General features: G+C 32.9%; 1 protein-coding gene across 2 annotated transcripts; it reads left to right on the top strand.

The window, feature by feature from the left end:
* Positions 1-7487: 7487 nt before the first annotated feature.
* LOC124841134 (protodermal factor 1-like) lies at positions 7488-9267 on the top strand. 2 transcript variants are annotated; one of them, XM_088091543.1, is made up of 3 exons: positions 7488-7750; positions 7952-8237; positions 8731-9267. In XM_088091543.1, the coding sequence occupies exons 1-3, from the start codon at positions 7579-7581 to the stop codon at positions 9059-9061; spliced, it is 789 nt and encodes a 262-aa protein (XP_087947669.1). In that variant the 5' UTR covers positions 7488-7578; the 3' UTR covers positions 9062-9267. The 2 variants fall into 2 exon arrangements, with proteins under 2 accessions (XP_087947669.1, XP_047173289.2); XM_047317333.2 differs by having other exon boundaries at positions 7489-7732.
* The last annotated feature ends 5249 nt before the right edge of the window (positions 9268-14516 follow it).

Here is a 14516-nt window from a genome sequence, read left to right as displayed (position 1 = left end):
AAACATTTAGTTTGTACAAAAAAGTGTTTTGTTGCTTGCATGTTTTATTCTTGTTGTCTGTGTAGGTAATATCAAAACCAAACTCTATTTAGAAGCTCTGCACAAAGAAAAAAAAGACATTGACAGATATGAAGACATTCCTAGAATGTTTCTCAAAGTATTTAGGTCTAGAGAACCATACAAGCTAGATATAAAAGAAAACATTGATAAAGCATATTTACTCTACAACATAGACCTCAGTTTGACCAACTACCTAAATAGGCTATGAAGTCTATCCGTAAGTCAACTTTGTGTCGAACGATTATCTCTTAAGAGGGCTATATAAAGAAGATTCATAAAAGAGAAGGTGTTGTTGAAGATTATTGAAAATAGAAGAGAAAAGAGAACATATACAAGAAAGATCAATGAATACTTACTCTATTGATCTCCAAGCTCTTGAAGCTCTTCATTTTAAGAGAAAGAACTTTACAATTCTCATATTTAATTGTGTTGTATTTATCTTCTCAGTAAGAGTTATCTAAATCTATACTTGTAATCAAACATTAATTGTGTTTATATATGACAAATGTGATAATTGCCTATTATTTTCACTTATAATAATCTCTTTTGCATATGTTATGTGTTAAATTCCCGTGAAAAGATGTACAAATTGTGTATAAATGTTTCTAGATGTGTATGATTGCCTTTTTATGTTTATTTTGCAGGAAAATAAGGATTGGAGAAGAAGAAAATGTCTCTTCCTTGCACAATTCGCTCAAGCCAACAATCATTCGCTCAAGCTAATAAATAATCTCATTCGCTCAAGCAAATAGTGCTGCTTGCTCAAGCGAGCCATATTATTTAATTCACCCAAAGAATTTGAAGCTTGCCTAAGCGAGTTGACATTTTTTGGGCACTCATTAAAAGGCTCGAAAAGGAAAACATAGTTATTTTTTTACAGTGGCAACGCTGCAGAAGCTCTCTAACTCGAGTTCAGACGATTCCAAGGTGCAAGGCCGCCATCTTCCACCATTTAATCCATCATTTTCACTTCATCTTGCTTCCTTGATGTCTATGTGTAGCTAAAACTCTGTATCATTAGTGTTGGAAGTAAAATTTTGAAACTCTTGTAAACTTCTCTCTTTAATGCATGATCTTTGATGAATTTTGTGTTCTATTTTTGTTATTCATGGCTATGATCGAAATCTGAGCTATTTGAATGGTTTGAATAATTGGAAAATGCTTGAGACCACATACTTAGGTAGAACAACTAAGTATATTCGATTCTAGACATAGATTGAAGTGTTTAGTCATCATTAAACATCGTACTTAATGCAAATCTTGTTCTGAAACGACTAAGAAATTAGTGGTTTTTGTTCAAAGGTTTAGAACTTGTCATCTAAGGAATTAAAGGCTTGTATGCTTATGATGTTGATGCATGATTCTAGAAGAACGGTATTTTGTAGAGAAGAATACTTTGAACTTGAAATCTAATCCCGATGAATCTGAACTTGACTATTGTTGTATAATTTGTAAATTTGAAATTAAAATTAAAATTGTTTATAAAACTCTTTTGATATTCCTAATTGTAGCTAAATTAGTAAATTTTCACAATTAGCAAAATTTAGAACAAATCTCTTAGGAAAACGATATCCGGTCTTATCGATTATTACTTGATACGATTTGGTACACTTGCCAAGGTCACTCAACAATATATTCAAAAATGAATTAAAACCCTTGTATTGTTTAACTCCAGTAAGTTAAACATTCTAGTCAGGACTGACTAGGGGAAATAGAAGTGGTTAATAATACTTGTATACTATGAGTGGTTAAACTCGGACTAGTCAAGATTGACTAAGGGAACCAAGAATGATTTATAATACTTAGGAACCATGAGTGGTTGATAATACTTGGTGTGTACCAGAAGTGGTTTGTACTAATTTGTAATATTTGAAATAGATTAGCGGAAACCCTAAAGAGGTCTTAAGGGTGACTGACTAGAGGTAGCCCAGGTTGAGTGAACCAGTATAAAAATGTTTGTGTTGTTGCTTTCCTTATTTGAAACGTTATCTTAAAATGCTTTATTAAATGCACACACATCTAACAACCACAACAAATTGTGTAAGCCCTACAATAATTAATAATCGTTGTTTTGCGAAAGAATTTTAAAAAATTATTATAACCCCCTCCTCCTTAGTGTTTTTCCTGTATTTAAGATTCGATTCATGCTTAAGGTCAAGACAAATGTTGAGAAGAATTATTTTTGATCAATTTGACCTAAACCTCGTTTAACGTAAATTGAGAAAAAATTTGCAATTCTAAAATGAAATTTTTTTTTTGAAGAACTTTGAAAATAAATAGCATTAATCAAGATTAACTACAAAAGATAATCAATATTAGTAATTTTATTTTTAGCAGTGATATGATTTTTAAATAGTTTTTTGAATTTAGTGGCAATTGAAATACTTTGTTTGAAGACGAAAATTAAAATTCATTATATTTGAATTCTTTTTATCAATTTTTTTTAAAAGTGAAACAATTTGAAATAATTCAAATTTAATGTATTTGAAAGTCTTAACTTGTGTTTGGATAAGGTAATTTAAGAGGGTGATTCATTTCATTAAAGAATTTAAAATTCTTTATGACAAAATATGTTGTTTGGATAAGGAATTTTGGAAGTTTTAATGCTAGTGTTCGCAACTCCTTCAACTCTTCTATTGATGGTTGTAAGTATACATCTATATCATTTGTGGTGCTCGCTTTCCAGAAATGATCATGGAGAAAATGAATGAAATTTGTTTCATACACATCGAAGGAGGAAGGTTGTATGGTATGAGTACAACTAGCCAAATATTGTGACTGGTTCTCAATGTGCCATATGGATTGAACCCATCAATAGTTAAAGTGAGTCTCACATTTTGAGGGTCTAAGACAAATTGAGGGTGCATCAAGTCAAATTTATTCCATGCTTAAGAATCTCTTTAATGTATTAAGATGCCTTCATCTATACTTTGTGATGCATGCAATCTCATATGATAAACTATTTTAGATGACAAAAACATCTTCTATAGTCGAAGGTTCAAGGGAAAATACCTTAAGACCTTTGAAGGAATCTTCTTTCGCTTAATTCACAACAATATCATCATCAATTGTATTTCTCTCTTTTGGCTTCCATCTTGATTAAATGCATGTTTAAATGCATCTGCTAGCATCTTTAGTATCATGGACATATGTTATCACTTATTCTTCATAGACATTTGATGTTATATAACTTGACCGAGAAAGTTTCAGATATTTATCACATCCTTTATATAATTCTATTGTCCATCTTGCATTAAGTCAAAAACATATGTACCATCATGACTTCTAGTATGGCTTGACTCTCACTAGTACAGAATTGGGATACTAACACGACTAATATGCCTCGGTTTGTAAAAAGCCGAAGCATATGAAAACGCGGTGGCCCTTTTGAAATTTTAGCGAACTTATAGGTCTCGGTTCATGGGAAATCGAGACATAACAACTCTATTACCTCGGTTAAATAACCACTCGAGACGTATAACTGAGTTAGTGCCTCGGTTGCTAGGAGAACCGAGGCATATACCCCTGACAAATCCCCCTGTGGGCACTGGTAACACTGACGTATCATGTTTATGCTTCAGTTTTATTTTATCCGATGCGTATAGTAGCGTGTTTATGTTTCGGTTTTATTTTACCCAATGCCTATAGTGTTTTATAGGGTTAAAATTGAAATCCCGTAATCACTATTCTTCTTCCCAAGCTGCGCGAAACCTCTCTGCCTCGCCATTCACCACTACTCTTTGCCTCGTCGTTCACTGCTCTTTGCCTCGCCACCACACCACTGCATCACCGTCGTCGTCGTCTCAGTTCCCACCGCCGCCATCGTTTCAGTTCCCACTGCTAGGTGCCCCACTACTGTCGTCGTCCCTGCTGGCTCAACCTCTGGTGCCGCCACTGCTGTCTCGCGCGAGAGGGATCTTTCTTTCTCACTGCTTTCTCACTTCTTCCCCCTTTCTCACTACTTTCTCACTGTGACCCGGGGCACCTGTCTTCTTCCCCATTTCTCATTGCTCTCTTCTTTCCTTCTCGCGCGAGAGATGACCCGAGGCATAAAATTACTTCTTTCTTCTTCCTTTCTTGCAAACAAACTGGGAGGACGCGGCACTGATGACAAATTTATGAACACCGAAAAACGGCGCCAAAAACTTGTTTAACCCTCGACAAGTGTGACCGAATCATATCAAGTAATAAACTCGGTAAGACCAAGTATCGTTCTCCCAAATGACTCACGACCTAGTTAGTTATATGATTTGTTGATTATTTAAGACTTGTGAACAATTGATTATAGGTTTCAAATGCAAAAGATAATAAGTAAACATGTATGCATGAGTTTGATCAGTGGAAAAGAGGAATACAAACACTTGAACGAATTAGATGGATGAGTATGTTGTTGGGGTTATCAATTTCATCTTATCTACTCTCATATGCTTTTAGGAATTCATCATTCTTTTCATCAATGTTAATGCCACTCTCTAAATCACCTTGCAAGAAGGCCTATCCTTAATTACGAGTTCATACAATTCCTAGCATCCCTAATAATTAATTCTGAAGTACAGAAGCTTAAAGGCAACCAACCCTCATATTCCTATGTCTAGGCAATATGCTATTGGGAGAATTTCCCCGGATCTAGATTTCCCCGTACGTTCCCATATCGACAAAATCAATAATCATGACATCGAATGACTTAAACAATGCATGCTTTGAGCAAAGAGGAAAAACCCTAACTAATAATGAAAGAAAGCATGTATCATAAATATGATGTTTAAACACAAAATTCCATATATGAGAGCTTCACAAGATTACATTGATTCCCCAACAACAATACAAGGTTTAGTTCACCATATTCATGGTGAAACTAGATTAACAATAATGAAAGAATGAAAGATAGAACCCTAGAAATATGAGTAGGTAGCCTGAGCATCCAAGATCTTCCTCCAAGGGGTGGAAAAGAGAGTGTTTGCTTCGTCTCAGCCAAAGATACAAACCCTAGGAAGTCCTAAAGCTTATATACTATTCGTAATATTACAGAAAAGTGGGCCTAAGCCCAAAAGACCATCGCTCAGCGATAAACTGCCGCTCAGCGGTACCAGCGCGTAGTCAATTTTCCCCTCAGCTGCACTTTCACCCCTCACCGGAGCCAACGGGTGTTCCTGAGTGTCGCTCAGCGGTAAACTGCCGCTAAGCGGTACTAGCGGCTTCTCTTCTTTTACACTTTTTGAGTTCTTTTCTGATTCCATCTCTATCCTTCTTCACTTCTTTCACCAAATTCACCTTAAAACCTGCATAAAACACTGAAATCAAGCATAAACTTGTCCAGCTCTCTTATTTCCAAAAATATGAACAAAAGCATGATTCCAAGCTAGTTTTTGAGTGTTAAAGGTTGCTTTTAGTATCAATTTTAAGCATGAAAATAACAGTTTTTCAACTGTTATCAGGCACCATGAGGGTTGTAGCGGCGCTGCCTCCATAAGGGTTCCATCTCCGTCGCGGCGTTGTCTTGTCCTGGTCCTAAAATTAGGGTTCTACAGATGGAGGAAAGGGGAAAAACATTGTGCCTTCTTACTCCTGCGCCGTTGTGGAGAGGATGGAGGCGCGACCATGGATGGCAGCTTAAGGAGTTCGCGATTGAAGCTAACGGCTGTGCTTGCGAGGAAGACGAACTGGTGAATCGCAGCGGCGCCATTTTGGGTTCTTTTATGGTGGTCCGGTTCCGGAGCCGTAAGGGAAAGCATTATGGGTTCCATGAAATTAGGTTTCTGAAATTGGGAACAGACAAGGAGCGGCTTCTGGCAGGCTTCCAGTGGAAGGGACACATGGATAAATCAAACATACACTGGAATGAGAGGGATCTAGAGACTGTGTAGGTATGAGACTATATAGTTGAAGGATAACTTAAAGGGATTGATTTGACTACTCATATCACCAAATGCATTTGTTTTTCGGTAGCCTAACTCATAAAAACTCCATGGTTAAGCGTGCTTAGCAGAGGCGTTACAAGTCCTAACTCAATCCATAAAATCAGTTTGTAAGGTGAGGTTTGCATCTCACTTATGTATTATAATTTGACTTTAAACTTCTAACATTCTTCTTTATTTTTTTTCCGTCACTTTCATCAATTAAAAAAGTCAAGGAATTAAAACTATATATTTTATTAACAATACAGCATGCAAGAGTATTACCAATATATTTTTGTTATACCTTTTCATTTTAATTAATTGATTGATGTTAGTGTAAGACTTATATATAATATATATTTGATTAGCAGTAATTTTTTACTACAATGTTTTTATTTTCATTCTTAATTTTTATAAAAAAAATATTTCAACCCAATATTAGTATTTTTTTTAATAGGAGACGAAAATGAAACAAAAGTTTTAACATTTCACTAAAATATGATAATGTAAATCACTGGAATTTTAAAATGCTAAAACATCAATAGTATATTTTATTTATCTATTTATTGAAAAAGTGTAGGAAATATACTTGTGTGCACTAAAAATTTTGCTGCATAAGTGGAATACAAAAATTAAACACTAATGGCATTGTTGGGCGATCTCATTAAATGGAAGACTGAAAATCTATGACATTGTTGACTTTACACACAATGGTAGAAGAAGTTTGGTGTGCATGTATTGGCCACAGTAACCTATTCTCTTCTGAGAGACAACCTAGATGCAGAACTTGCTAGCTGTTCCCAAGCCATAGCAATTAAAGTTTTCTCCTTTGTGGAACCAAGGTGGGTTGGAAATTGAAAACTGGTAAATCAGATTATTTGCTTTCTATCAGGTGCACTCAGTTTTCCATGTTTATGTGATTGCTTTCTGAATATCTATTTATGAATACAGAAAGCATATATAACTATATTACATATATACCATGAATTGGTGGTTAAAATCAACCAATTGAAACTGTTTCTGAGGGAAATACACCTTGCATATTTTATATGTTGATATTATTTATACCTAGGGCATGTATGTCTCTGTCATGGTCCAACAAACGAGGTGGCTCTGTGTTATTGATTTCACTGTCAAGGGATATTATATACATATTCATGTGAACTTTTCTAGTGGTATTGAGTAGGAAATAAAGATGCCAAAATAAGTTTTCTGAATCCTAAACCCTTTTAGAGAAAGGATAACAAAGAAAATGGTGTGTACTTTCAATTAGTACCACATTTGCACACTAATTCCTTAAGATTTTGATAAAAAAGAAAAGGATTTGTGGAGAGAGAATTTGGATATGTGTTAGACATGTCCAACTAAATTTTAGTCATGTGGTGAAGGTTCTTGAGAAAAGTTCAGGCTTTATTACTGGAAGAAGTGAATTAATAGCAAGAGTAAATGCACCCTGCAAGACATCAACTAACCACACACTCTTCCCACCTGCTAATATTTACTTCACTTCTTTGAACCATTTTATATTCCATGCTTTCTCCCTTCTTCAAACCACTTCAAAATCCTCACCATTCTCTCTCTATTATATACATATCTCTTGTGTTCTAAGCAGCTAGAAGCAACAATGGAGAGGAAAAGAAGCCATACCTCTCTTACCATGCTTGCAATGCTTGTTGGATTACTCTCTCAGAGCCTTGTCATTCCTGTGATGTCCATAACTGTTGAAGATCAGAAGAACTACTACACCCCAGATCCACATGCTGGAAATCCCCCCTCAGGTTTCTCTGATTCTCTGTGTAATCCTCTGACTGAAGTACCTACATTAGTCTAATACTCATGCAAGAGGCATGCATAGTATATGTATCTAGCAACTTTATTATCTAAGATAATTTTTCATAGCTTGGAGTTTGAAATGAACCAAAGTTGGAAGTTCATAGAAGATTTATATATGATACTGAAATACATTGTCTTGATATCTTCTTATTCACTCATTTCAGGCTCACACAGGAGTCCTCCATCTCATGGCCATGGAAGCTCTCCACCATCACACGGTGGAGGAAACTGTGGATCATCACCCCCACATCATGATCCAACACCCTCAACTCCATCAACCCCATCAACCCCATCCACACCATCAAACCCTCCTTCAGGTGGATACTATGGAGGTAGCCCCCCAACACCTATCACAGTGAGCCCACCAACCACCCCAGTAGACCCTGGCACCCCCTCTATCCCCTCACCACCTTACATTCCTTCCCCATCTCCCTTCACTGGCACATGCAAGTAAGTTACTTCACCATTTTAAGAGTACATGAATTTCTCTCTCTCTCAACAATAACAATATTCTTAAACCAAACAGGAATAGAAAGTTGTGATATGAAACTATAAAAGAAAAAGGTTGTTTCACGCCATTTAACACTTATTTAGAATAAAATGGTCATTAAAAAAAAACGGAACGATAATATCATATGGGAGTAAAATAATTTCGGATGTAAAAATACTAGTATCCAAGTATAAAATATATCAATACATCCAAGTTACTTTCCACCATTTATATCACATCTTGACAGAGTCACCTTTGCTCTTATTCTTTCTTTTCTTTTCCTTTCATGTCACATAGCAGTTTATACTATATGACAAGGGTACAAGGAGACAGGAGAAGTATAAGAAAAAATGACGTAAAATGAATTTTGTTATGTAATATATAATTCATAATAAGTTGTTACATTACTTTCTGTGATATAGAAGATGATGGATGTTTTGTTTGAATGTTCAGCTACTGGAGGAATCACCCAGCAATCATATGGGGAATCCTAGGGTGGTGGGGAACCCTAGGAAGTGCATTTGGTGTGACCAGTGTTCCAGGGTTCAGTCCTGGTCTGAGCTTGCCACAAGCACTTTCCAACACCAGAACCGATGGTCTAGGAGCACTCTACAGAGAAGGCACAGCTTCATTCCTCAACTCCATGGTGAACACCAAGTTCCCTTACACAACCAACCAAGTCAGAGAGAGATTTGTGGCCTCACTCAGTTCTAACAAAGCTGCACAAGCACAAGCTCAGCTCTTCAAGTTGGCCAATGAAGGAAGAATGAAGCCTAGACCATAGATTCATCATTTAGTCTTAGTTTTATTTCGTGTGTCAATTTACTGTGTGAATTTAAAGCATTTATGTTTCATATTTCTGTTAGTTTCTGTCATTCAAGCCTCTCACATGCGTTATTAATATGTCTTTAGATGGATATCATGTTTTTCTTCTTCCAGATTTAATGCAAACTTTGTGGTATTGGTTGAATAAAGTTTATTCATCTAGAATGTGCATGGGTTCATTCATCTGTTTAAATTTTAAATGAATCAGTGCTTTCTACAAGTTATTATATTATTTTCAAATTTATAAGGAAACACAATTTTTTCATTTTACAAAAAATATTTAGTAAGTTTTAAACAATTGTTTGAATTCAAAAGAATCTTGTGGTTCTAAAAAAAAGTTATTTTAACCATTAGACTTTCGAAAAAATTAATGTGGTTAGGAAAAGGAATAACTTAAAAGAAGATTTTTCAATTTTGCAAATCTGGTTGAGAGTAAGATAAGTTTTGCCTATATTTGTATAATTTGTTCTTACTCTTAGTTTATGTGTATTTTAACACTTATTTTAAAAGTATTTAACAGTAATTTGATCTCTTTTATATACCAAATACTGCTTTAATATTAGTTAATGTATATTATATATACATAATGTATTAAATTTTCTGTTTTTCCTTTCTCTTATATTTTGTTTTATTATATCAACTTCATTTTTTTAATAAAACTCCAATAACATCCAAAGTCATAAATCTTTTATAAAACTCATTTATTGGAAATGATATCGATATGATCTAAATGGTCAGCTACGTCACAAACATGACAATACATTATTATTAAGATCATGTAGTTATGACCGGCAGGCGGTCGGTCTATTGAGAAATTATTTTTAACACAGATCAATTATAAAGTATAATTATTATCAATTAGACATTGTTATTAATTCAAAACTCATTTTAAAGTTTATAAATATATGATTAACGTAAATAAATAAGTGATGACATTTAATACGTTTTAATAGTTTAAGCTTTCAAATATTTAATGACTTTGACAAGAATAACAAAAATTAACAAGTAGCATAAAAACGAGCATTTGAACCACTAATAATCCATACAAAAGTAACTCATTGACATCTACCCATATCCGAAACAATATCCAAAGTCATAAATTTAAGATTTACGGTTTGATATTGTGAAACTTCTTTATTGAATTTTAAATAGATTATATGAATATAATGATAAAAAATATTATTATTTTTATTTTAAAAGCAACTTCTAATAAGTTTTAGAAATAAAATATCATAAAAGTAAATATAAAACTCTTACAATAAAATAAAAGTTATGATATAATCTTAAAAAATATATAGTATATAATGAGAAAAAAGAAATAAAGAATTAAAATCGTAGTTGAAATAGAGACAATCTTAATTACACCTTAAAAGATTCCAACCATTTTAAATGTTGTGTATGATTTCTAGTAATGGTTGTTGGCAATAGCCATGGCAGGACCGGTTACTGCAATTAATTGAAAGAATAAAGGCTAAAAGGCTGTTGTTTGGTTTGAAACATTAAAGATGTCAATAAAATTGATTTCGAAGTTATATCATCATCAATAACTTTCATTAAAAAATCTATTCCCTCTTATTATTTAATATTTAATATGCGTTTGATTAACTTCAAGTAAGATTTTACTTGGTTTAACGTTTTATTTCATTTTAACTAATCTAGATTTTATTAAAATAGCTTGTTTATTGGCTTGGTTTGGTTCCATCTATATATATATATATATATATTATTTATATACGACAAAATATAATTAATGACTTTGAAGTGATCCAAATTTCACACTGATGCCTATTTTTTGAATTTTAATAATAATAAACAGTTTCATTTAAATTTAGATTAGCTGAAATTATTTTATTGATATCCTAAATTTATATTAATTAAAATTCGGCAAGAACAAAATTAACTATCCGTTTCAAAATTATTATAGCTTAAATCTATTACATATTAGAATAGCAACTAATAGACCATTGTGTAACAATAATTTTATTGAAATAGTTTTATTCTTTTCATAAATGCATATTTTAACTAATTAAGAAAAAGAAACTAGTTAATTCACAGACATTCTATAAAGAATAATATTTCATTATAAGATAGTAAAATCATCAATATTTTCAAAATTTTGGTATATTTAAAGGGAGGTACTATTTGTCAATCTTTCCATAGTAAGTATTTTTATTTTTAATTTACATTGCATAGGTCATAGAAGATTAGGAACATTGAAAGTGTCCAATATTTAGCCTCGGTCTATGAGACATGAATAAAGGTGAAATAATAAGTAAACTCTCTAAAGGGAGAGTTTAAATAAAGTTTGAAATTTTTTCGTAATTAATGTTAGATGTTGTTTATAGGAGTTAAACGGTTAGTAGTAGTTTTGAATATTGAAGGATTTTTTAAAAGTCTTTAAATATTTATTAATGAAAGATAAAGTTAAAAGCTCATTTCATACTGATTCACTCAACCTGAATTATGTCCATTGCTTTTTTAAATACTCTTAAAATTTTTATTAACTTTAATAAGTTACAAACGAATTTTATTATTCTTGGTTTACAACAACCCAACTCCCTAAACTCTTTAACTCCCATTGAGTTAAACAAACCAAGTGTTTTAAATAATTCCTAATTATCCAAAAATAACTAGTTTATTATTACTATATTCTTCATGCAATCTTGTATTTACATAGAACTTTGAAAAATATTTTTTACTTTGAAACATTAACTTTTGATAGAGTTGTTATAGTTTTTTTTACGTTGTGAGATACTATATTGTGCTTTCCAGGAAAAACTATGTTGTACGGATTGGTCAAACAGAAGGCATCAAAGAAATATTCTTAGAATATCTTTGTAACTCTTAATGTATTTGTGAATGATCATAGAATTTTTTAATAAAACACTTGCCCTTGATAGAATATGCACAAACAAAGAAAGATTACACAACATAAATAATAATTATTTGTACATTGAATTTAAATCATTAAACAATTTGCTATAGCATTTAAGATAACTCATTTATTAGAGCAATTATAATAGTGTTTAGTTATATATCGTTTAATGAGTTATCCTAAACAATCTTTTCAATAAACATCGATAAACAATTTTGTTAAACTTAAAAAAAAATTTTCCTAAACAATTATGTCTTGATAAAAGGAATAAAAGCACTCACATGCTAATTGTAAACATAAGGAAAGAGAACAATAAACTAATATATTATAATAATTGCAATTCAAATACATTACTTTATAAATTAAATTAGACAAAGTTTATAATTTCAAACTAATTTTGAATAAGTTTATTTAATTTCCAATTAGTATTACCTTTAGTTCTCATTATATACATCGTTACTTCATTGTAGATATTTTTTGGGTTAAATATGTTTTTAGTCCCTCAACTATCACGTGATTTTAGTTTTAGTTCCTCTTTCAAACTTTGGTACACTTTGATCCTTGTCCTTAAGGAAACTATAATTTTTCGTCCTCCAAAACTAACACAGTTAAATTTAATCTGATGTGGCTAATGGTGTGCCACATTACTTTTTTTTCTGAAACGTGACGATCTGTTCAGGCCGTGAGACTTTTCTCTCTTATTCATCTCCATCATCCTCTTCAATGCCTTCAATGTCGTCAACAATGTCGGCAACAATGCCATCACCTTTTTATGAATTGCGATTCCAGAAAAGAGAAAGGAAAGGAGACTTTCTCCTAGCAACGTGACCTTGCCATAGCGAAAGAGGAAGAAACTCTTCCTATGTTGCGTGACGAAGAAGCCCTACCCAAATCGCACCTCCACAACACCGCCTTCTTCTCCAAACAACCAAAACTATGCCAAGGTTCTAGATGTTTGTCACCACCAAAACCACAATTGTAAAGAAATCCTCTTTTTCCCAAGGTTGGGTGGTTCGCGAGCAAGGAGCAACAGAGAAATTGGGGAAAAGAAAAATGGACTAAGGTTTTTTCTCAAGTTATATGGAGCAAAAATTCTAAAGGAATTTTTCCCAATTTGAAAGAATTTGTTGTTGTAAATTGTGACAACTTGATAAATTTGAAAGTGGACCAGGACTATTAAATGTATAGTTGTTGAGGTAGATAATGCTTTTCTTTTTTAGAACGAAACTTCTAATTTCCCATTGAAAAAAAGATAAAAAAGAATCGACAATGATGTTATCAAGTATTACTGAAATCATATATGTTGTATCATATAATTTGATCACTATAAGCATTAAAAACATCAATTAACTGCATTTGTATATCAACAGAACAAACACATAATATTTGACAGTACAAATATGACATTCATCCATGGGCATGGGAGATTTCATGTGAGCCATTTTCTTCCTAGCACCAAACCTACTAGACTAAAGAATGGTGATATAGGAGTTTGTTACAACATAATACATTAAACCAAGCTCAATTCTAGCAACAACTCTCTCACAGTAAAACAATACAATGAGCTATTGAAGTGGGCAGAGAAAAAGAGAAAATATGAAATCACATCATATGGAGGAAATTGCGGTAGGTATAAAAGAAATATCTAAGATGCAGCAATAACCTTGGAAGAACTACCTCTATGTTTCCCTTATCCTATGATAGCAGAGCTCTGATTAAACAAGTGCATTTTAGGAGATAGTTGTGGCACAACTGGATATGGGTCCATTTAAGGGTAGTTTTTTGTTATAAACCGTAAATCTGTTACAATAAAAGGGTTCAATGGGATAGTTCAGATTCTTGAGAATTAGAAAGTTATTAGGAGCAGAGCAAACCTCTCAAAATATCTAGAACTTGCGTCATTCTCTGAAAGAGATATTCCCCCCTAATCAATAAAGAATTATCTCTCCTTCTCTCTTTGTCAAGAATTTGTTGTTGTAAACTGTGACAGCTTGATAAATTTGTTTCCTTCATTTCTTTCAAGAAATCTTGGGAAGCTTAAAACACTTCAAACAAGCGATTGTAACAAATTGGAAGAAATTGTTGGAAAGGAAGAGACAATGAAACATGGAGTAAGTGAAACGTTTAAATCTCCTAGTTTGTTCTCACTAAAATTTATTCATTTGCCAGAACTTAGTTGTTTTTATCCTGGGAAATACCACCTAGAATGCCCTAGATTAGAAAGCTTAGTTGTGTACTTTTGCTATAAGTTGAAGTTACTCACATCAGAATTTCACTGTCACAAAGAAGTAGTTATACATAGTGATCAAAATTGTTCCAATTATGCGTCTACAACAACCCGTGTTCTAAGTTGAAAAGGTGACTAAGCATGGCACAAACAATTGTTACTTTTTTTTTCTTATTTTCCTCCTAACTAACACCATGCATTAATTAATTTGTCCTTAAATGCTAGGTTGTTCCCAAGCTTAAGGAGTTAAGTGTCAATGAGAAAAGCATTATCTTGTTGTGCAATGCACATTGCCATAAAACCTCCTTCACA

This window comes from Vigna umbellata, chromosome 5 (genome assembly GCF_029865625.1).
Source record: "Vigna umbellata cultivar VRB3 chromosome 5, Vumbellata_1.0, whole genome shotgun sequence".
NCBI lineage: Eukaryota > Viridiplantae > Streptophyta > Magnoliopsida > Fabales > Fabaceae > Vigna > Vigna umbellata.
The sequence above is the reverse complement of the archived record's forward strand: the minus strand, read 5'-3'. Positions and strand labels throughout refer to the sequence as shown.

What these genes read in the sequence shown, in the direction of transcription:
- LOC124841134 (XM_088091543.1), top strand. Translation starts at nt 7,579, where the DNA reads ATGGAGAGGAAAAGAAGCCATACCTCTCTTACCATGCTTGCAATGCTT. An exon ending in AGGTTTCTCTGATTCTCTGT is followed by an intron (nt 7,751 to 7,951) that starts GTAATCCTCTGA and finishes CACTCATTTCAG; the next exon opens with GCTCACACAGGAGTCCTCCA. An exon ending in CCCTTCACTGGCACATGCAA is followed by an intron (nt 8,238 to 8,730) that starts GTAAGTTACTTC and finishes TTGAATGTTCAG; the next exon opens with CTACTGGAGGAATCACCCAG.